General features: G+C 57.0%; 1 protein-coding gene across 2 annotated transcripts; it reads right to left on the reverse strand.

The window, feature by feature from the left end:
* Positions 1–2,463: 2,463 nt before the first annotated feature.
* ATP1A3 (ATPase Na+/K+ transporting subunit alpha 3) lies at positions 2,464–23,034 on the reverse strand. Of its 2 annotated transcripts, none has more exons than XM_036835022.1 (23): positions 22,888–23,034; positions 18,115–18,204; positions 17,960–18,019; positions 17,614–17,817; positions 16,039–16,152; positions 15,790–15,924; positions 15,289–15,406; positions 14,888–15,156; positions 13,410–13,608; positions 13,223–13,332; positions 13,006–13,140; positions 10,193–10,385; positions 9,725–9,900; positions 9,503–9,639; positions 8,699–8,849; positions 8,410–8,578; positions 5,802–5,956; positions 5,599–5,722; positions 4,676–4,821; positions 3,985–4,115; positions 3,358–3,459; positions 2,982–3,073; positions 2,464–2,662 (listed from the first exon to the last, which is right to left on the reverse strand). In XM_036835022.1, the coding sequence occupies exons 1-23, from the start codon at positions 22,891–22,893 to the stop codon at positions 2,634–2,636; spliced, it is 3,045 nt and encodes a 1,014-aa protein (XP_036690917.1). In that variant the 5' UTR covers positions 22,894–23,034; the 3' UTR covers positions 2,464–2,633. The 2 variants fall into 2 exon arrangements, with proteins under 2 accessions (XP_036690917.1, XP_036690915.1); XM_036835020.1 differs by having other exon boundaries at positions 18,115–18,243.
* Positions 23,035–23,444: the final 410 nt, after the last annotated feature.

The following is a 23,444-nucleotide window of genomic DNA, read 5'->3' on the forward strand; positions in this document are numbered from 1 at the left end:
TTGAGAATCTGCCTGCCAATGCAGGGGACACGGGTTCGAGCCCTGGTCCGGGAGGATCCCACATGCCGCGGAGCAGCTGGGCCCGTGAGCCACAATTACTGAGCCTGCGCGTCTGGAGCTTGTGCTCCGCAACGAGAGGCCGCGATAGTGAGAGGCCCGCGCACCGCGATGAAGAGTGGCCCCCGCTTGCCGCAACTGGAGAAAGCCCTCGCACAGAAACGAAGACCCAACACAGCCAAAAATAAATAAATAAATAATTAAAAATAAATAATTTTTTCTAAAAAGGCATGGGTCATGGATGGTGGAGTCCAGAGGCAAGGACATTGTTGGAGAGGAACCCTCTGAGTGGGGCACGACGGGAACTTTGAATCAGGGGATTCTGAGGGGCCTTGGCATAGGGGCAATGTGGGGGAGGAGCCCCTTGAAACAGAGATTGTGGGAGAAGGGGCCCTAAGACGGAGATACTGCGAGAGATGGGAAGATCCGTGAGACAGGGGGATGAGGGGAGATGGGGGGAGAAGGGACCTATGGCAAGTAGGCCCTGAATTAGGGGGACGGTGGGAGATAAGGGGGTGCCTGAAAAGATTATGAGAGATGGGCCCTGGCCCTGTGGTCCTTCCACCTGAGGCCTCCTTCCTGCCTCTTGGATCCCTGGAGGAAGTGGAGCTGGGAGGGTAGGAGGACATTAGCATAGACAATCAGAAACCTGGGTTATTTTTCTGCTGTGTGACCTCAAGGAAGTCCCTGCCCTCTCTGGGCCTCAGATTGCCCACCTGTCTATGGGAGTATTTCTTACCCTGTACCTGATGAATAAAGTAGTTTCTCTGGCCTCCCCAGGAGAGGTCCAGGCTCATCTAACCCTTACTGGACTGGGCTCTGCCCTGGGCATCACAGGCGGTTTCTGGCACACATGGCCGCTGCCTTCTGACTGCCTTCCCCCTCAGATTCAGGCACTCCTCCTCAGCATGGTCTCGTGCAGCGGGCATGTGCACACACTCACACTCATGTGGACTCTCAGCATTCCGACCACCCAGACACCTGTGCTGGGAGGCAGGCAGGCCCGGGACCAGCCCCAGGGCTTCCTCTCACTCCAATCTCTGGGCTGTGTTAGAAAGGCTGCCTTGAGGGAAGTGGTAGAGCTGCCCAACCAGAAGGGCTAAAATTCAAAAGACTGACAATAGCAAGTGTTGACGTGGATGTGGAGCAACTGGAACTTTGATACACTGTTGGAATGCAGATGACACGAGAGCTTTGGAAAGGGTGTGGCTATTTCTATTAAAGATAAACACTGTCTATCCCCCAATCAGCAATTCCATTCCTAGGCATGTACCCAACAGAGGTGCACACATGTGTCATCAGAGGATATTACTAGAATGTTCCTCTTCCTAGAGGCTTCCAAAGTGGAAACAGCAAATGTCCATCAACAAGAAAATGGATCAACAAATCGTGTAATAGTCACACAGTGGAAAACTCCGCAGCAATGAAAGAGCAGGCTACTGATACATGGAACACTGTGGATGACTCTCATAGACGTGGTGTGGAGGACAGGAAGCCAGACACACGAGACAGCATGCTGTAAGACTGCATTTCTACAAAGGCCGAGAACTGGTACAACTAAACGATGGTGACAGAAAGCAGATCAGCAGTTACCTCTGGAGGGGGGCTGACTGGAAAGGGGCATGAGAGAACTTTATGGCTAGTGGCTGCATGGAAGTAATTTTTTAAATCGCTGAGCTGTGCCCTTGAGACTTGTGCACATCACTGTATGAAAGTTTATCTCAACAAAAAGAGAGAGAAGAGCAATAGTGACTTAGAGCTTGGACAGCCTAGGTTCAAATCCCAGATTTGTCACCTCTCAGCTGTGTGACCTTGGGCAGGTCACTTTCCCTCTCTGGGCCTTGTGAAGATTGAGTGAGCTAATACACGTAGAGTGCTTAGAAGAGGGCAGAGCACAGAGTGGGAGTTCAATGAACCATTAGCATCATCGCCTCCCCGGGGACCTCTCCAATATGAGTGGATCCAGAGTCTGATTCCCTTCCTCTCCCCTGTTCTGATCCGATGACCCCATCTCCTGGCGAATTCAAGGTGCTCTCACTCTAACCCTTGTGGGGCTACAACTCCATGATTTGATGACTTTGAGATTCCATGACTCCCAAGCTCATGCCAGGCTAAATTCCTGGGGTTCTGTGAATCACCCAGCCACGGGTGCCAGCACAGGGAACACCGTCCTGCCCACACCCCGGGTGCACAAAGCAAGCACGACACACACGCGGCTTCTCTGTCCCCACTGATATATTTGATAATTGTCCAGAACCAGAGACGGCGTCAGCCAGGGGGTGAGGGGGAGTAAAAAAGAGCCCAGGGAGGGGGCTGGGTGGCAGGGATGAGGAGAGGGAGAGGAACAGACACACACAAAAGAGAGAGAGGAGAGAGGCAGGGGGCGGGGAGAGGCGGGGGCGGGGAGAGAAGCCAGCCAGAGGGGGAAGGGGGGAGGGAGGCGGGAGATAACTTGAGGGGGCGGGGCCAAGGGGAGAGAAGGCCCCTCCCCCCAGAATACAAAATGAGGGGGACCGGAGTGGGCTGTCCTGGGCTTGGGGGGCAGGGAAGAGACGGGCGATGTGGTGGAGTTGAGGTCAGTAGTAGGTTTCCTTCTCCACCCAACCTGGAGAGACAAAGGAGGAAAGAAACAGACGAGAGGGAGACGGGCAGGGAGAGAAGCACAAGCAGAGACAGACAGACAGCGGCACAGAAAGAAACCAAAAGGGGCAGAGACACAGGGAAAGACACAGAAAGGCGGAGGCCCGGAGAGCCAGGAAGAGAGAAGAGTTGCAAACAGGGTGGAGAGACGACGCAGGAGGGAGGGGGTTGGGGGGAAACAGAGAGCGAGGTTAGTAGCAGTCACACAGCGCTCTCTCGCCTCCCCTTCCAGCTGCCCCGTCCCGTGCCCCCAGCCGCCCCCCTGTACCCAGTTAGCCCCTCACCCCCGGGGTTCCTGCGCAGGATGAGTTTGCGGATTTCATCATAGACGAAGATGAGAAAACTGTAGGGGAAGGCACAGAACCACCAGCTGGGCCTGCGGAGACGGAAGAGCAGGAGGGCGTCAGTGTGGGGCGGAGACCGGGGCGGGGGACGGGGGGAGGGGGGACACACAGAGGCAGGGTCCCAGAGGACAGGCGGGGCCACACTGCGAGGATGCTCCCCTGGTCCTTCGTGCCCAAGGTGAGGGGTGCCCGGGCCACGGCTGTGGGCTGGGGTCTGCACAGCGCCCCCCCCCCGCCCCCGTGAGGGCGTCCCGCGGGGAAGGCTCCCTGTAGGATCCTGGAGCAGGTGGTACATGGCAGGGGAGGGGGCACTCACTTGAGAGGGTACATGCGAAGGGCCACATCCATGCCGGGGCAGTAGGACAGGAAGGCAGCCAGGGCCGTCTCCTCAAACAACCCGAAGATCAGGATCTTGTTCCTGGAGGCACAGGCAGGGCTGGACCCAGAGAACTCGAGCAGGCACCCCCATCCCACCGAGACAGAGGCTCTGCCAAGGGCAGACACACAGAGACAGACACGGAGACACACAGAGATGGAGACCGAAAGAGGGAGAGAGCCACAGACAGGTCCAGGGAGATGGTGACACTGAAGTATAAAGACAGAGACAGTGACACACAGGCAGGGGTATGAAAAGATACAGCAGGGAATTCCCTGGCGGTCCAGTGGCTAGGACTCTGCACTTCCACTGCAGGGTTCCATCTCTGGTGGGGGAACTAAGATCCCACATGCCGTGCGGCCAAAAAAAAAGATAAAGCAGATCTGGAGAGGGACCAGGGACACCCCAGCAGTGTGCACACACACACATAGAGAGAGAGAGACAGAGAATCCAAGATAGATGTGACCACTGGAGAGAAAATCAACTCAGAGGCAAAACTGAAACAGACAGACAGACAGACAGACATGGGGCGGGACAGAGAGCAGGCCCGGTGCCCACGGCCCTCACTTCATGCCCTGCTGGAAGACGGAGTTCCTCCTGGTCTTGCAGATGATCAGGTCAGCCCATTGCACGACCACTATGCTCACGAAGAAGGCCGTGTGGCACGTGAACTCCACCACTTTCCTCTGCTCGTAGGTCTGCAAGGGCAATGACGCGTGTGCTGGTCGGCGGTCAGTGTGGCCGCAGCCCCAGGCCCCATCCCAGGCCCACGTGCTCCTTGTCTGCGCCCCTGCGTGGGACCCCAGGGCAAAGCGGGGACTCTGTCCAGATGGGATCCCCTAAGGGGCGTGTCTTCCCTCTGTAGCTCAGAGCCCGGCGGGAAGAGTCAGGAAATGTACAAGGAATGAGAGAGGGTAATGGTGACCTCGGTTGTGGACCAGAGATCCTGGGGGCCTCCTGAGGGGACACCGGCTGGGCTTTGAAGGCACAGACAGAGATGGGGAAGAGGGCAGCAAAGGCATCTCGCCTGGTGGGGCAGAGAGCATGGCCGGTGGCCAGGACCGTGATGCGCTGGGGCAGGAGCGCCAGGAGGCCCCTTGTGTCCGGCGAGGAACTTGATGCCGCCCCTGGGGCAGAGGGACCATCACAGGAAGCTGCCCCTGCATGGTTGGGACGGCTCGCCCCAGCCCAGGATGCTGTGGGCAGGGACCCCGCCTGGGAGGTCCCAGGCCATGCTGTGGGACCCAGCGCTACGCACCCACTGCTGCCCGTAACTGTCCTCCAGGTCGTTGACGGTGCGGTCATCCCAGTTCAGCCGGATGCCCACCAGGTTGCCAGGCAAGAAGCCATTTTCTGCCAGGATCACAAAGTAGGAGAAGAAGCCACCAAGAGCCTGGATCATTCCTGGGGGAGGAGAGAAGGGAGATGAGGAGAGGCTCAGGTGGGGCAGGCAGCCAGCCCAGGGCACCTCTGAGGCCCCTTGAGACCCACACCGCGAGGACGGCGAGCTACCCGGTCCTCTTGCCTGACATCATCCGGGGCTGAGCTCCCAGAGGGCCATCTGAGGGTGCCCCCTGGTGGTGAGCCCCTGAGATTGGCCCCCTGGAGCAGGAACCTTGGAGACGGGGCTCTCCTGAGGGGAGAACCTGGAGGCTCCCTCCCACCTGAGCCAGGCCACCTGGACGTCAGGAAACCCCTGAGGACCCCCTAGGCAGGAATGACCTCCCTAGGCCTCTGACCACCGCCACCAAGCCTCTGCTTCCTGGGACACTCCCAGCTACAGGGCGCTCAGCACCTGTAAGACTGCACACCTCACCTCCAGCAAAGATGGAGGAGAAGGCAAGGGGGCGTGGGGCTCACTCCTGCCCTCAGAGAGCTCACAGGCTGACTGGTCCTTCCCATCACGGTGGCGGGTGGAGCAGTGGAGTGGCCATCCTGGGGCCAGCCCTGATCTGCCACTCAGTATCCCATGTGCTCCCCGGGTGCAGCCCCGGGCCTTTCCTCCACCTGTGCCAGCCCCACCTTGGTGACCACCACCCATCTGTAAGTCACTCCTTCCAAACCTCCAGCACCAGGTCCTACTTTTCACTCCACTCATTCCGCACAAGGTTTCTGAGCACCCACGGTGGGCCAGGCACTGGGCATCCAGCCATAAGTGAGGCGGGGTCCCCAGGTCCTCACCGATCTGTCCGTAGGCCATGCTGATGAGTCTCTCATTGACCAGCTTGTCAGTGCGTGGGTTCCTGGGCTGTCTCTTCATGATGTCACTCTCGGCAGCCTCGTACGCCAGCGAGATGGCAGGGACCTGGGCAGGAGAGGCCGGTTAAGTCGGGGAGGGTGGGGAAACCTACCCTCCCGGAGCCTGGGGGTGGCCGGGGCCTCACCATGTCAGTGCCCAGGTCGATGCAGAGGATGGTGATGGTGCCCAGAGGCAGTGGGATGTTGGCCATGATGAACAGCAGGAAGGGCGTGATCTCGGGGATGTTGCTGGTCAGGGTGTAGGCGATGGACTTCTTCAGATTGTCGAAGATCAGGCGGCCTGTTGGCAGGGGCAGGCTCAGACCTCGGCACCCACGCCAGGGCACCCTAGTCCCTCCGCCCCTTCCCTGCCCGGTCCATGCATCCTTTCTAATCCATCCCCCCACCGCCTGCCTTTCCATACAGATGCCCAACCATGTTGCCCCTGTTCAAACATTCTCAAAATACAACCACTTCGGAAGACTGCTTGGTAGTTTCTTTTCTTTTTTTTCTTTTTTTGGCCGCACAGTGTGGCTAGCGGGATCTTAGTTCCCCAACCGGGGATCAAACCAGCACCCTTGGCAGCGAAAGCATGGAGTCCTAACCACTGGACCACCAGGGAACTCCCAGCAGTTTCTGTTAAAAGTTAAACATCCCTGCCTTATTGACCCAGCAATCCTCACCTTAGGTTTATACGCAAGAGAAATGAGTGTTTATGTCCACCAAAAAGCAAGTACAAGAATATTCACCATGGCATTAGTTATAATAGCCCAAAACCAGAACTGACCCGCTGGCCATCAGCAGGTGAGTGGATAAGTAAACCGTGGTCCGTCCATACAAAGGAATACCACCTGGCGAGAAAAAGGAACGAGTTCCTGACACCCCCAACTCCATGGATGAATCTCACTGAGGTTATGATGAGTGAAAAAAAGCCAGACACAGAAGCATTCGTATCACATGATTCCATTTGGAAGAGGTTGGAAACGAACCCATGGTGCTGAAGGTCAGGATAGTGGTTATTTCTGGGAGGGGGGATATAGACTGGAGGGGACCTGATAGAACCCTAACGGGAGGCTGGACATGTTCTCTATCTTGATGGGGGTCCGGTGGTTGTGTGGGTGTGTGCGTGCATAAAAAGTCACGGAGCTGCCTGACTTTGTGTGAATGCCATATCCCAATAAAGATTCCAGCAGTACAGTGTGTATAAAGTAAAAAGAAACTAAAGATGAACCCAGCCAGCCCCTCCCTCCACCTTCCCCCGTGTGCTGAGATGAGCAACAAGGTGTGTCACTAAGAAGGCACAGAGGACTTCCCTGGCGGTCCAGTGGTTAAGACTCCACACTTCCACTGCAGGGGGCGCGGGATCGATCCCTGGTCAGGGAACTCAGATCCCGCAAACTGCACGGCGCGGCCAAAAAATAAATAAATAAATAGGTAGGACCCCATCTATCATAGCACCCTGCTGGTTTTCTTCTTAGCACTTGTCACAATATGTAATTATGTTTGTTATGTTACAATTTGTTTGTTAACTTGCAGAAGGCTGTCTCTCCCAGCTCCTTGAGGGCAAGGACCCATGTCTGCTCTGCTCACAGCTGTATCTCCAGCCCCCGGCACCATACACAAGGTAAGAAGCCCAATAAATGTCTGGGCGGCGTGAATGCCTCCGTGAGTGTGTGCTCTGCAGGTGCACGGAGGATGTCTTGGGGATGAGAAAGGGTTAATCATGTGTCCTCTGGGCCATAGGAGACAAGGGATAAGGGCATTGAACCTGACACTGTAGGCTCAGCTTTTACCGTTTGAATTCTCTCTTATCATGAGTTATTTTTTACGCTGGGGACATTTCATATAGGAGAGAGAGACTGGAAGAAAATGCAGCACAGCATGAACAGTGATTATTTCTGGATGGTAAGATTACGGGTGATTCCAATTTGCTTCTTAATGCTTTTCTACATTTTCTATAATTATCATGAATTACTTTGATAATCAGAATAAAACTGAATGTGAACAAGCCCCATCTGTGGCTGCATCCAGGCCCGTCAGGAGGTGATGCCCGGCGGCCCCGCCTGAGACCTTGAGGCCTTGCCTCTGTCTGCAACTCCCTTCGCTGGCACTTCTCTACGTGAAAATTCCCACATGGCCCTAGGGACTTGGCACAGGCCATCCCTGTCCGCTTGGGGAGGCTTCCTTGGCCCCTGACTCCAGGCTGGGTGAGGGGCCTCTTCAGGGCTCCCTCAGGACCCTCTGCTTCCCTGAGGTTGTACTTATGAGTATTTTTTTTAAAGACTTTTTTGATGTGGACCATTTTTAAAGTCTTTATTGAATTTGTTACAGTATTGCTTCTGTTTTCTGTTTTGGTGTTTTGGCCCTGAGGCATGTGGGATCCCAGCCCCCCAACCAGGGATCGAACCCGCACCTCCTGCATTGGAAGGCGAAGTCTTAACCACTGGACTGCCAGGGAAATCCCCATGAGTATTGTTTTTTTAATGCTTCCGAATGTGCCTTGCCCACCAGACTGGGCCTGTGCTGGGCGACACTGGGACCCAGAAATGCGTTGGCTGAGTCCTGCCCCCAGGGAGCCCCCAACTCCGCAGGGGAAGAAAACTGAAAAGGACAAGCTCAGGCTCTGCCGGGGGCCTGGTGGGATTCTGTGGTCTCCTGCCGTGCATCTGCTGCAGACCTGGCCTGTCCCCTCCCCCTTCTCGGGCTTCATGCAGGGACCCCAGTCTCCAGGGCCACCTGGGCCAACTCACTCACCCTCCTCCACACCCGTGACAATGGACGCAAAGTTGTCATCCAGCAGAATCATGTCTGCTGCCTGTTTGGAGACGTCAGAGCCGGCAATGCCCATGGCCACCCCGATGTCAGCCTTCTTCAGGGCGGGGGAGTCGTTCACGCCATCCCCAGTCACAGCCACGATGGCTCCCTGGAGGGAGAGAGGGTGAGGATGACGCCCAGAGGCCTGGCCCCAAACCCTCTTCTCAGCAAGGACCCCGGAGTCCAGACCCCCGGCCCCCTCCTCCGAGGGACCCCAGCCCGAGCCCACCTGTCTCTGACAGCCCTCCACAATGATGAGCTTCTGTTGGGGGGAAGTGCGGGCGAAGACGATCTCAGTGTGGTTCTGCAGGATCTCGTCGATTTGCTCAGAGGTGAAGTCCTTGAGGTCGGTGCCATGGATCACACAGGCCTTGGCATCCCTGGGAAGAGCAGAGAGTGTTCAGGACATGTGGGGCAGTGACACCTGTTGGACAGACTCACAGACAGGAGAGACAGAGGACCAGGCTCTGAGAGAGGGACAAGGGCTCTGGGGATCAGAGATGAAAGGGAAACAGGGGAGGAGGGGGCTGCAGTAGGAGGGATGGAGGGCAGACCTCAGGAAGAACCTTGGGACACTGGACTTAGAGGAACAGAGATATGCAGGCAACTAGGAAATAGAGACAGACACAGAGAGACATGAGGGTGGGAAAGCTAAGGAAGTCAGAACAGAGATGAGAGACAGAGAGAGACAGAGACAAAGACATAAAAGAGAGATGGGAAGAGAGAATGACGGACGCAGAAATAAGGGGTCTCATAGAATCCTCTCAGATGTGAATTACTAGCAGCCCATTTTAGAGAGGAGGAAACTGAGGCACAGAGAGGCTACGTGACTTGCCCAAGGTCACACAGCTCATGTGTGGCAAAGCTGGGATGTGACCCTACCCCTTGCTAACTCCACGCAGCTGCAACACCAGGCTGCCCATCCTCACCATGGAAGAGGAACAGGACCCAGATGCTGAGTCAACAGAGGAGGCCCAGGAGGAGGGGGACCCGCAGTCCCAGAGGGACCTGAGCTGGGCAGGGCGGGGCTCACCGGGGGTTGACCTGGCTGACGGGAATGTTGAGCCGGGCGGCGATGTCCTCCACGGTCTCGTTGCCCTCGGAGATGATGCCCACGCCCTTGGCAATGGCCTTTGCCGTGATGGGGTGATCGCCCGTGACCATGATGACCTGCGGGCATCATGTGCAAACGGTCCAGCCTCACCGCTGGCCGCTGGGGCCCTGGCCCTGCCTCCCCTGCTGCCCCGGGCCACACCTTGATGCCCGCGCTGCGGCACTTGCCCACCGCGTCAGGGACGGCTGCCCGGGGAGGGTCGATCATGGACATGAGGCCCACGAAGCAGAGGTTGTCGGTGGTGAAGTTCACATCGTCACAGTCGAAGGCAAAGCCCTTAGGGAACTGCTCCTCGGGCAGGTAGTAATGGCAGAAACCTGGTGCGGGGAGAGGGGCACAGGGGCTCCAGCCTCGGTCCTCCCTGCCTCCTGCCCACAGCTCCCGGTCCCGGCAGTCAGGCTCCCTAGTTGGCCAGACAGTCAGTCAACACGCATGTCTGAAAGACGCCTTCCGGTCTCATTCATTCATTCATTCATTCATTCATGGTGCATTCTGGGAGGCCCTATTCTGAGCCAGGCTCTGGGCAGCCTCACATCCCTCCTTACCCTCAAGGGGCCCCCAGAGCTGGCCCAGCCCCTGCCCCAACTCGGCCCCACCCTTGGTGCGCACCAAGCACGCGCTCGCCCAGGCCCCCGAGCTCGAGGTAGGCGTTCTGGAAAGCCTCCTTCATCTCCTCGTCCAGCGGCTGCTCCTTGCCCTGCAGCAGGATGGTGGAGCAGCGGTCCAGGATGCGCTCGGGGGCGCCCTTCATCACCAGCAGGTACCGGTTGTCATTGGGGTCCTCGGTCTCGTGGATGGAGAGCTGTGGACAGGGCAGAGGGCGGGCGCGCCTGAGCCTCACAGCGAGGGACCCAGAGGCTGCCCTGCACCCAGCTGGGGAAGAGGACCCCCCCCCCTGCCGCCCCGTCCAGAGCCACGGGTGCCAGGACAGACCACCACCAGGCTCCCCCAGAGGACACTGCCCAAATCTCTCTACCCAAGAGATCTTCATCTGTTTCTCGGGCTCTCTCACAGAGACCTCTGCTCATCCCTGCCCGTTTCTGTCTCTCCGTCTCGCAGATATTTCTTCCCCTCTGTGTCTCTCTCACAGAAATCTCAGGGGTCCTTAGGATATGTGCTTCTCTCTCTGCCTTGCCCGACAACCTCTCATCCTGCACCTGACCCATCACCGAATCTGGTCAGCTCACCCCTGAAGTACCCGGATTCTGACCTCTTCTCACCTCCTCTGCCCTCCCATCCAGCCACCACCGTGTGTCATGAAATATCACAGCAGCCTCCACACTGAGTCCCTGTTTCTGCCCTCCCCTCCCCATAATATTTCCTCCCCATGGCAGCCAGAAGGAGCCTTTAAAATATGAGAGTTACGGGACTTCACTGGTGGCCCGGCGGCTAAGACTCTGCGCTCCCAATGCAGGGGTCCTGGGTTCGATCCCTGATCAGGGAACTAGATCCCACATGTTGCAACTAAGAGTTCGCATGCCACAACTAAAGATCCCTCACGAGGCAACGAAGATCCTGTGTGCCGCAGCTAAGACCCGGCACAGCCAAATAAATAAATATTTAAAAAACAATATGAGAGTCAGTGAAAAATGGTGCAGCCACTTTGGAAAACAGTCTCTGGCAGTCCCCCAAAAGGTTAAACAGAGTTACCACATAAGCCAGCAATTCCCAGATATATATCCAAGAGACATGCAAACGATGTCCACACAAAAACTTGGAGGCGAACGTTCATAGCAGCATTATTCATAGTAGCCAAAGGGTGCAAATAACCCAAATGTCCATTGGCAGATGAATGGATAGACAAAATGTGGTCTATCCATACAATGCAAAATTATTCAGCCATAAAAAGGAATGAAGCACTGATATATGCTACAACATGGAGGAACCTTGAAAACATTATGCTAAGTGAAAGAAGCCAGACATCAAAAAACACATATCGTATGATTCTGTTTATATGAAGTGTCCAGAATAGGCAAGTGCCTAGAGACAGAACGTAGATTAGTGGTTGCTTAGGGCTTGGGGAGACGGGGGGAGGTAGGGGGATAAAGCCAAGGAGTGTGAGGTTGCTTTTTGAGGTGACGGAAATGCTCTAAAACTGACTGGGTGGGGACTTCCCTGGTGGTCCAGTGGGTAAGACTCTGAGCTCCCAATGCAGGGGGCCCGGGTTCGATCCCTGGTCAGGGAACTAGATCCCACGTGCATGCAGCAACTAAAGATCCCGCATGCCGCAACTAAGACCCGGAGCAGCCAAAATAAATGAATAAATAAATAAATATTTTTTTAAAACCTGACTGGGCAGATGATAGCACGTATCGGTGAATATACTAAAACTATTGAATTATGCACATTAAGTGGGTGAGCTATGGTGTGTGAACTGTATCTCTCAATAAAGCAGTTTTTATAAATGTGAGTCAGGTCCCATCTTGCCTCTGCTTGGTGGCTCATGTCTCCCTGAGGGTCACACCCAAGTCGTGTCCACAAGGCCCTACGGGACCTGACCCAGCACCCACTGCCCTCCCCTCCCACCACGTTTCCTGGCTTGACATTGCCTGGCTATTCAGTACATCAACACACTCCTTCGTCAAGACCTTTGCACACGCTGTGCCCGCTGCCCCCAGACGCCTGCAGGGCTCCCTCCCTCAGCATGGTGACTGGCTGACATATTCCAAATTTCCTAATGTTCTCATCCTTTGTCATTGTCTGTCTCCTGGCACTAGAGCATAAGTTCCGTGAGAGGAGGGACTTCCCTGCTCTCTGTATCCCCAGCACCTAACACAAGTGCCTCTGACACGTAGTTGCTGCTCAAAAAAATATTTGTTGAATGGATGAATGAGATCTCCGGCTGGTTCCCGCTCTGCTGCAGGAAGACGTTTACTCCCCTGCCGCTCACTCCAACAGAGATATTGCTCTCACTCCGGGGTCTGTGTTCCTCTCCCCACTGGGTGGGTACTCTTGGGCTTATTTTACAGACGGGGAAACCAAGGCTCTGGGAAAGTTAATAACTTGCCCAAAGCAGGAGGGCAGCGGGGCAGAGCTGACTGCTTTTCGGGCGTCGTAGAGAAAGTGAGATCCATGGGGCTTCCCTGGTGGTGCAGTGGTTGAGAATCTGCCTGCCAACGCAGGGGACACGGGTTCGAGCCCTGGTTTGGGAAGATCCCACATGCCGCGGAGCAACTAGGCCCGTGAGCCACAACTACTGAGCCTGCGCGTCTGGAGCCTGTGCTCCGCAACAAGAGAGGCCGCGACAGTGAGAGGCCCGCGCACCGCGATGAAGAGTGGCCCCCGCTCGCCGCAACTAGAGAAAGCCCTCGCACCGAAACGAAGACCCAACACAGCCAAAAATAAAAAATAAATTAATTAAATAAATTAAAAAAAAAAAGAAAGTGAGATCCAGGCCGACTCTCCCGGAGAGCCCAGGGTACCTGGTATTTGTTGGTGGAGTTGAAGGGGATCTCAGCCACTTTCTTATTGCGTTCGCGCATCAGCTTCACGGAGCCGGAGGACAACTCGATGCACTTGAGCAGGGCAGACTCGGAGGCATCGCCGGCCACATCCCTCTGTGGGGAGAGGGGGCTGTCAGAGCAGAGCAGCGCGGGGCGGGCAGGGGCCAAGCTGAGGCGAGCGGGAGGCCAGACCCACCTTGAGCACAGGGATGTTGTCCTGACCTCCCTTGAAGACGGCACGGTTGCAGAGTCCAGCAATGTGAGACAGCGCCACCCAGGTGTGCGAGCTCTTGTCAAATGAAGTCCCTGAGAAAGGTACGAGTCAGGGCTGGGGGGTGTCCGGGAGCCAGGCGCCCTCGGTCCTGCCTGGGCCCCACCCTCACCTGACTGGTCCTCAGTGGTGTCGGCCTCGTGGATCTGGTTGTCGAACCACATGTGGGCGACCGTCATGCGGTTCTGGGTGAGGGTCCCTGTCTTGTCCGAGCAGATGGTGGATGTGGAGCCCAGGGTCTCTACAGCCTCTAGGTTTTTCACAAGGCAGTTCTTCCGAGCCATGCGCTTGGCGGTCAGGGTCAGACACACCTGGGGTGTGTGCAAGGGCAGGGGAGTTACAGGTAGAGTCAGGCGGTGGAGTTGGGCCAGCAACACGACTGCCAACAACACAACTGCCCAGCCCAGAGAGAATCCTGGGCAAAGAATGGGGTGTCGCCCAGCCACTCCACCCAAGGTATAGACCCACAAAAGTGGGCTCAGATGCACCCCAAAGAAATATACTAGAATGTTCATAGCAGCAACATAATAGTCCCGAACTGCAAACAACCCAAATGTCCACTAACAGCAGTAGGGACAAATAAATTGGGGAATAAAAGATGGGAATACTATACAGCGGTGAAAAAGAACAAGCAACCGCTGCCTACAACTGCATGGGTGAAATTCAAAAACATAGTGTTCAGCGAAAAACGAGCCAGAAACAAGAGCTCCTGCTGAATGATTCCACTGATGTGAAGTACAAAAGCTACACTGTTTGAAGCCAGTCTATCCTAGGGGTAACCCTGGGGTTGGAGGGGAGGGGTTGAACAGGTCTTGAGGGGGCTTCTGGGGAACTAGATCTGGGTGCAGCTGACCTGGGGTGTGTTCAGTTGCCTCCAGCTCATCAGGCAGTACCTTCATATGTGCAACTCTTGTTTGTATAGTGTAGGTCAATAAAAGGCCTTTGACTTAGAGTAGCTTTGAATATGCTAATATGGAAAACTTTGCAGGATCTATTAAGTAAAAGCATCAAGGAGAAGAATAGTATTCCTAGGATGGTCCCTTCTGTGTACCCTGAAAACAATTACTACACCCGTGGCAATATGCCCACTGTTGTTGGGAACAGGGCAGAGAGCCTGCTTCTGGAGGGGGGTTGACGGCTGGGCAGTGGGTCGGGACTGTTATTTTAATTTTTAACTATTTTAATGTATTCTTTAGACTTTTTACCATGAGGTTGTGCTTCTTAATTTTGTAAGTTAACTTCAAAAATGATAGGGTTGTTAGCCCTTTCTGACTGGCAGTGTTTCTCAAGATTCTTTGTTGATTTTTTTTTTTTTTTTTTTTTTGGGTCATGCCTCTCAGCTTGTGGGATCTTAGTTCTCCACCAGGTATTGAACCCGGGGGCCCTCAGCAGTGAAAGTGTGGAGTCCTAACCACTGGACCGCCAGGGGATTCCCTGTTGGTTGGTTTTGTCAGTGAGGCCCTCTGAGCCCCAGGACCCTCCTCATTCAACATCTGGCAGGCTTGGCCCTTGATGTCCAAGTTGCAATCAAGACTGTTGCCATCGGGCCCCAGCCCCCTCCTCCCTCAGACCCGAGGGTCCGGGCCTTACAGTGACAGTGGCCAGCAGGCCCTCTGGGACATTGGCCACGATGATGCCGATGAGGAAGATGACAGCCTCGAGCCAGGTGTATCCGAGAATGAGGGAGAGGATGAAGAAGGAGACGCCCAGGAAGACAGCCACGCCAGTGATGAGTTGGATAAAGTGCTCGATCTCAATGGCGATGGGCGTCTTGCCCACCTCCAGCCCGGAAGCCAGAGTGGCGATGCGGCCCATGACGGTGCGGTCACCCGTGGCCACCACCACGCCCCGAGCTGTGCCTGTGGGGTCAGAGGGAACTGGACTGAGACTCGGCGAGCTTCAGAGGGACCCTGAGCCCCTGAGGCACGTCCATCTATCTGGACGAGCCCGGCCCCACCTGGGTGCCCGAACCGCCCCACCCCCTGCCTCACCTTCCACGCAGTTGGTGGAAAAGAAGGTGATGTTCCGAGTCTCCAAGGGGTTGTCGTGAGTGCAGTCGGGGGAGCGGGTCTGGGGCTCTGATTCGCCGGTCAGGGAAGAGTTGTCCACCTGGGGACACAGGAGACAGGTGTCAGCCCCGGGCCTGGGGTCAAGGGGCATTTGTCCAGAGGAGATGTCAAGATTTTTGTTTGTTCGTTTGTTTTGTTAATGAGGCTGAAGGCTGTGTCCCTGGAAGTCACAGATAGAAGTCTGGGTGCCTGTGTCTGGGAGGACAGAGGTTGGGCTCTTGAAGCTGGGGACGGTACACGGCTTCTTGCCAGGGCCTAAGGTACCTGTAGGTCTGAGGGAGGAGGGGGCCTGGATTGCAGGGTCCTGGGGGAGGAGGGGGCCGGGGGCCTGGACTCCTGGGTCCTGGGGGAGGAAGGGATGGGGGCCTGGACTCCTGGGCCACTCCAGGAAGGGCAGAGCTGGGCCCCAGGCCCCTGGCCCACCTTGCAGCCGTGGGCTGAGATGATGCGCAGGTCGGCTGGGACTCGGTCTCCGCCCTTGATCTCCACCAGGTCCCCGACCACCACCTCCTCAGCATTTACCTGCATCTTCTCGCCTTCCCGGATCACCAGGGCTTGCTGGGGGTGGAATGGAGAAGAGTCACCTCCCTGACTCCCTCTACCTGGGGTCACTCGGCATAGCCTTGCCCCCCCTGTTCACCCCCATCTGGCCCCTTCCTGGGTACCCCTCACCTGGGGAACCATGTTCTTGAAGGATTCCATGATCTTGGAGCTCTTGGCTTCTTGGTAGTAGGAGAAGCAGCCGGTGATGATGACCACGGCCGCCAGCACGATGCCCAGGTACAGCTGTGGGGAGATGCAGGGTCACAGCCCGCCCTGGAGCAACTCCCCACCATCCCCATCCCGAGGTTTGTGGAACCTGGGAAGAGAGCTTTGAGTCACTGGGGGTCTGTATTTGTATGTCTGACCTCAGGTTGTATCCATTTGAGGGTCTGTGTCTCTGTCTGCCTGTCCATGTTTGAGTCCCTCTTTCTTTCTTTTTTTTAAATGTTTGTTGTTTATGTATTTATTTACTTATCTCTCTATCTATCTATTTGTTTATTTATTGGCCGTTCCCTGACCAGGGATCGAACCCGGGCCCTCGGCAGTGAAAGCACGGAGTCCTAACCACTGGACCGCCAGGGAATTCCCCTGAGTCCCTCTTTCTGAACATAGGTGTGTTTGAGCCTCTGAGTCTGTCCATCTCTCTATTTTGTGGGTTTGTCTGTCTTTCTGCCTGTGTCAGAGAATCTGAGTGTACGCTATTCTCTGTCCATGTGTCTGTCTGTGTTAAGGTCAATGTGTCTGTCTGCCTGCATGCCTGGCTTTAAATGTACGAGACTGTTTGTGTTTGAGTCTCTGTATGTGGATCTCTGTCTCTGTCTCTTTCTGTTGGTCTGGGTAGGTCTGAGACTCTGAGTCTGTCTGTTTGCCTGTTTAGGTTTTAATTTCTGAGAATACTGTCTATACTTGATTCTCACATCTCTCTGTCTGTCACCAGGTTATGCCTGAAACTCTGTGTGTGTTTGATTTCCTATATCTGTCTGTCAGTAAATGTCTGTGTCTGTCTGTGCCTATGTGTCTGAACTAGGTGGCCGTGTTTGAATCTGTGTACAAGTGTGACTGTCTGCACTGACTCTCTGCACTGTTGTATATATGTGCACGTGTGCACGTGTGTGTGTGAGGATCTCCATGTAGTCAGAATGTGGGTCTGTGTTTATGGGCATCGTGTCTGTTGAGACTGTGTGGTCCCGTGTGTTGTGAGGATGGGTCCTGACAAATCAGCAGGTGCTTGTGCCTGGGTCTCTATGTGAGCTCTCTCACTGTTTGAGCATCTTTCAGGCCATGACCCCCTGCTGGTGTCTATCCTCAAGACCGCTGAGGTCACACAGCTTTGGGATGGACCCCCAACTCACACTTATAACTGTGTGACCTTGGGCAAGTTACTTGGCCTTTTTTTTTTTTTTTTTTTTGGTCAAGCCATGAAGCTTGTGGAATCTTAGTTCCCTGGCCAGGAATCGAACCCGTGCCCACTGCAGTGGAAGCATGGAGTCCTAACCACTGGACCACCAGGGAAGTCCCATACTTTGCCTTTCTGAGTCCCAGTTTTCCTCATAGCTTCTCTGGTTCTCTCACTGGGTGATTGTGAAAGTTAGATGAGAAAAAGTTGGAGGCTGGGCTTTGAAAAGTCTAAAGGGAGAAGTGGGGTGTGCATATGTGTCCCTACGTGTATGAGCCCTTGGGCACGGCAGGGTGGAGGGCACTCACGTTGTCGCCAGAAGGATCGTCCTCGGTGCCTGCCTGGATGCCGTAGGCCAGGAAGCAGAGGATGGCCCCGATCCACAGCAGGATTGAGAAGCCCCCAAAGAGCTGGCGGCAGAACTTGACCCACTCTGGGGTGGTGGGCGGCGGCGTGAGCGCGTTAGGCCCATCGCGGGCCAGGATCTCCTGGGCTTTGCTGTGGGTCAGACCCTAGGGGACACAGGACTCACACAGAACCCTCCCGGAGCAACCCTGGCACCCCCAACACTTCCCGAGTGCCCCCAGGCACCCAAGGGTCAGGGCTTCCCATCCCCTCCCACCTCGGACCCTTCTCCCTCCGGCCCGGCCCCACCTGCACACAGTCGGTGTTGTATTTCCGGCAGACCTCTTCCACTGACATCTTGTGCTCTGTCTGAGGAACAGGAGTTTGGGGGGATCGGGTGAGCGAGGAGGCCTGGCAGGGGTGGGTGGGGCCTGCCCTGCGTGGGTGCAGAGGGTGGGACTTACCATAGCCACCTCCTTTTTGAGGTCATCCAGGTCCCGGCGGTCTTTGGTGCCCTTGCTCTTCTTGGGCGAGCCCTTGTCATCTTTCTTGTCCTGCGAGGTGGCGACACGATAGCTGTCAGAGCCACCAGACTGCGGGCGAGAAGGGGTTACAAGGGGACACCAGCCCTGCGTCTGTGCAGCTGCGTCTCTGGGCAGGGGCTGGCTCTGGGGGCTCAGTCTGTCTCTGCCCTGCAGCTCTGGGTATCTCTGAGAACCCCTGGGTCTCATCTCTTCCTACTGGCCTCTCCGTCTCTGGCTCCATGTATCTCTGGGTCTCTGTCCCTGAGAGTCTCCATCTGGGTCTGTCTGTGCCTCTCTCTCTCTCTCTGTAGGTCTCTCCCTTTCAGTCTCCATGTGTCTTTTTATCTCTTTGTGTCTTTTTCTCCCTCTCCCTGGGCACTTAGTCTGTCTCTTGCTAGGTCTGTCTGTCTCTCGCTACCTCTGTCTCTCTCTCTCGATCTGTTTCTCCAGGTCTCTGTTTGTGCCTCTCTGTCTTATTCTGTTTTATCTCTGTCTCCTTGTACCTCTTTATCTCTCCTTCTCTTCATGTGTGTGTATCTCTGTCTCTCTGTGGCTGTTTCTCTGATCTCTCTCTCCCTCATCACTTCATATTGTCCGTCTCTCTCTCTCTCTCTCTCTCTGTCTCTGCGTCTGTGCGTGTCTCTCTTTGATCTTGGTCTCTCTCTGATCTCTGGCTCTTTATGTTTTCCATCTCATACAATATCTGTTTCTATCTCTTGAACTCTCTCTCCCTGAGTCTGGCTGAGACTGTCTCTCTGGGTTCTCTCTGGGTTCCTATCTCTTTCCAAGTTGGTGTGCGGGGATCTCAGACTGTCTCCGAGTGTCTGTATTTTCTGTCTGTATCTTTCTCCATCCTTATCTCTGCTTCTCTCTGATTTCATCTCTCGAGGTACCTCCTTTTCTGTAATGCTTGGTGTGTCTCTCCCTAACCGTCTCTACTGTTTCAACCATCTTGTTTGTCTAGCTCTCACGATCTCGCTCTGCCATCTTCCTCTCTATCCCTGCATCTCTCGCTCTCCGAGTCCATCTCGGCATCTCTGTCCTTCCAGCTGAAGGTCTCCCCATATATCACTCTCCCTGTCTTTTCTGCCTGGCTCTTTTTCTGGGCCTCTCTCCCCAACCCCGTGGATGTCTCTGTCTCTCAAAGGACCCAGCAAATCTTGGGAGACCCCACAGGCCCGGCAGGAAGGGGAGGAAAGTCACAGCTGGGACCAACGCCTGGGAGGCAGCCTACTGTGCACGGGGATGGTGGCCTGGCTGGACATGCAGCCAGTCCTGAGGCCCTTGACTGACAAGCTGTGGGCCTAGACTCTCTCCTGGGGGCTGGTGGGAGCCATGGATAGGTTTGGACAAGGGGTTGGCATGGTTAGGCCTCTGGAGGACAGACTAGGAGCTGGCTGGGATTTGGGGTGCAGAACAGCAAGAGGCAAAAGCCCCCGGGCTTGGCTTGAACTGGATGTAGCGTGAGGGGGAGTGACTGAGGTTCCAGTTTGGGGATCTGGGCTGATGGGGAAGGCAGTGTCCTTGGAGGCTGGCAGGAGGGGTGGGGTGAGACCGGGTGCTGGTAGAGGAGCGCTGACAGATCCTACGGGTTCAGGGCCAAGCTGGGATCCCAGGCTCAGTGCAGCTCAGCGCTAATCCCCTCGTGACCTTGTAGAGGGTTGAGCTGCCTGCTGTCTGCCCCCAGACTGGGAGGCTGAGCCTGGGAGGCTACTGCAGCCTGGAGGCCTGGGAGCCTGGGTTTCAGGGGGTGGGAGGGAGGCTTGGCCCTGGGCCAGCCCTGCAGCAGCACTGCGTCTGACATGGAACATGGAGGCTTGGGGGACAGGGAGGACACTCTTCCACCCACAGCTTCAGGAGGGGTCTCAGCCTCCACGGAGGGGCAGACCCAAGGATGGAGAGAGTGGAGATATAAGGTCATGGGCACAAGTTAGAGAAATAAGAGGAAGGCAGGAGAGGAAAGAGATGGAGGCCTGGAAGGCAGGAGAGGAGAAGTTGGGAAGAAAACCAGCTGCCCACCCCTGAAACCTCAGGGAAGGCTGGGGAGCTGATGCTTGGGTCCCTATGAGGCCTAGGGGTGGGTTCCTGGACTCCTGGGTCTGAGGGAGGAGGGTCTGGGGGCCCTGGACTCCTGGGTCTGAGAGAGGAGGGGCTGGGGGCCTGGACTCCTGGGTCTGAGGGAAGAGGGGCTGGGGGCCTGGATCCTGGGTCTGAGGGAAGAGGGGCTGGGGGCCTGGATCCTGGGTCTGAGGGAGGAGGGTCTGGGGGCCTGGACTCCTGGGTCTGAGGGAGGAGGGGCTGGGGGCCTGGACTCCTGGGTCTGAGGGAAGAGGGGCTGGGGGCCTGGATCCTGGGTCTGAGGGAGGAGGGGCTGGGGGCCCTGGACTCCTGGGTCTGAGGGAAGAGGGGCTGGGGGCCTGGATCCTGGGTCTGAGGGAGGAGGGGCTGGGGGCCTGGATCCTGGGTCTGAGGGAGGAGGGGCTGGGGGCCTGGACTCCTGGGTCTAAGGGAAGAGGGGCTGGGGGCCCTGGACTCCTGGGTCTGAGGGAAGAGGGGCTGGGGGCCCTGGACTCCTGGGTCTGAGGGAAGAGGGGCTGGGGGCCTGGATCCTGGGTCTGAGGGAGGAGGGGCTGGGGGCCTGGATCCTGGGTCTGAGGGAGGAGGGGCTGGGGGCCTGGACTCCTGGGTCTAAGGGAAGAGGGGCTGGGGGCCCTGGACTCCTGGGTCTGAGGGAAGAGGGGCTGGGGGCCTGGATCCTGGGTCTGAGGGAGGAGGGTCTGGGGGCCTGGACTCTTGGGTCTGAGGGAGGAGGGGCTGGGATACCCCAGTCCCTGGCAGACAAGCCTTGGCTCCTCCTTGCCCTTGCCATGACCAGACTCCCTTGGGGGCGGGCTTCCATCTGTTCGAGGGGGAGCCGAGGCTTTCCCAGTCAAGGCAGGAGGCCCAGATGGGCGCGCTGCAGGGCGGGAGCACCTCTGAGGGTGGGGGACACGCCTGCCTCTGCGGCTCCTCGCCATTTTCCATGCCGTCCGCCTCCCCTGACACCTGCCCAGCTCACGCAGCCTCTGCCCCTCAGCCTGCCTCTCCCTCCCCCTTTCAAGGTGTCTGAGGCCTCACCTCAGCGTCTCTCCCTCGACCTCCCCTTTTGCCCTCTGTCCCCTCCTCCTATCATTCAGGCTGCCTCTGCTTGTCTCTGGATAGGAAATGTCTGTCCTTGGGTCTCCTCATCTCAGCCTCAGTTTCTCTCTTTGTCTCTCCTTGTCTATGTCCCACTCATGTCTCTCTTCATCTTTCCATGTCTCTCTGCCTGTGACTGTCTCTTTGTCTCTATGTCTCTTTTTCTCTGTCTCTTTCGGAGCACCTCTCTCAGTCTCTGCCCATTTCTCTCTGCCTCCCATGTCTCTGCCTCCCATGTCTAAAGAGTCTCACTTCCCCTCCTGTTCTCACGTCTTTTCCTAAGACCCTCCCGCTCCTTTTTTCTCTAAGGCACTTAGCCCCAGTCCTCTCCTCCAATCTGCCCTCAGCTTCCCCTCCATTTCCACTTACCTGGAAGCCACCACTGACTCCCACATCCCCCTTCTGTCTCCCAGTCCCCTCCCCACCCAGTTCTTCTCTCCTTCTCCCCTCGCCCACCCCAAGCCACAGATCTGCAGCCCCAATTCCCCAGCTCCATCCCTGGGCCCATCAGCCCTCATCCACCATCTTTCTCCTCATCCTTCATACTCCCTCTCCATTAGCCTCTCCCATCCCGACCCTCTCTCTCTCTTCATCCCACCCATCCCAGCCCACCCGCCTCCCAACCCCCCACGGCCCCGCCCGACACGCAGGGAGGAATCCAGGGCTGCAGCGGGGGTCAGGTGGTCAGCCAGGGGAGAAGGCAGCATCTGCTGGAGAGACTCACAGACAGACAAGGACACACGGACACGGAGGAAAGGGCATAGCCAGGCATGCACAACCCCTCCCCCCATACACACACGTACTCATTTGCATACATACGCCCTCAGCCAGGCTCTCAGCCTCCCCGCCATGGCTCTCCTGCTCCCCCCAGCCCCTGTGTCTGCTCCCCCAGATTAGGAGCTAGACACACACTGCAGCCCCAGGCCACTCCGCATTGCGGAGCACCCCCATCCAGGCCTGGAAGGAGAAAGAGAGGTCATCTGGTGTTCATCCCATAGTCTGGACCTGTCCCTGCCTGGCCAGGGAAGCAGACGGGCTTCAACACCCCCAGACACAAACACCAGCTTTCAGACACACCCAGACACGGTTGCAGACATTCAGACACAAACCCGGGCCACACAGTCGCAGGCGGACGGTGCTGCAGGGCCTGACAGAGCCAGGAGCACACACACGCACACATGCACACGCACACATACGGCTGAGCAGGCAACCGCACCAGGTCAGGCAGAGATGCTGAGGGCGGGTCCGTGCCCCGCGGGCCCCGCACACAAAGGACACACCAACATGCGCCACAGACCCCCGCCAAGCCAGGTGGCCCCACGCACACACTCAACCAGAGACAGAACCACACGGACGGGCTGGGTCCGCCGGCTCACAGGTTCCTGAACCCGGGTCCCGGAGAGCAGGGGTCCCAGAGCCCCCGGCCCCCGCAGACACCCAATCTCACAGGACCCACAATGTCACACACACACACACACACACACACACACACACACACACACACACACGCATCGCCCGCCCGGCCCGAGCACCTACCCCCATCTTGGCGGCTCCGGGGGACAGGGGCAGGCGGGCGGGGCAGGGGCCGGGGCAGCGGCCTCAGGGTGGGCTCAGGCGCGGGCTCGCGCTGGGGGCCTCTGCAGCGCCCGCGCCTCGGTCCGCGCGTCCGTTCGGCGGTCAGCCCCACTGCACACAGTCTGCGGCGGTCGCCGCCTCCGCCTCCTCATATGCCCGCGCCCGCCGGGGGGCCGGCGCTGGCCAATCAGGGGCGCCGCCGCTCTGATGGACGGCCCGCGGCCCCGCCCCCGGTACTGCAGCTGTCCTCCCCGCCCCCCACCCTCCGCAAAGCGGCGGCGAGGCGGCGAAGGGGGAGCGCTGCGGGAGGCGGAGAACCCGGAGACCCCCGAAATGAGGGACCTGGAAACCCCCGCAGTGTGGGGTGTCGGCTCCGAGGAAGGGGCGCCGAGGTGGGGGGATAGCCCCGTAATCCCCCTCATTGTGTGCCACCAGAGGGAGGAGTGCGCTGTGGAAGGTGGACACCACCGGGTGGGGGGAAAGCCCCGTAAATCACCGCAATAAGGCAGGAGGGCCAG

The sequence above is a fragment of the Balaenoptera musculus genome, chromosome 19, assembly GCF_009873245.2.
Source record: "Balaenoptera musculus isolate JJ_BM4_2016_0621 chromosome 19, mBalMus1.pri.v3, whole genome shotgun sequence".
NCBI lineage: Eukaryota > Metazoa > Chordata > Mammalia > Artiodactyla > Balaenopteridae > Balaenoptera > Balaenoptera musculus.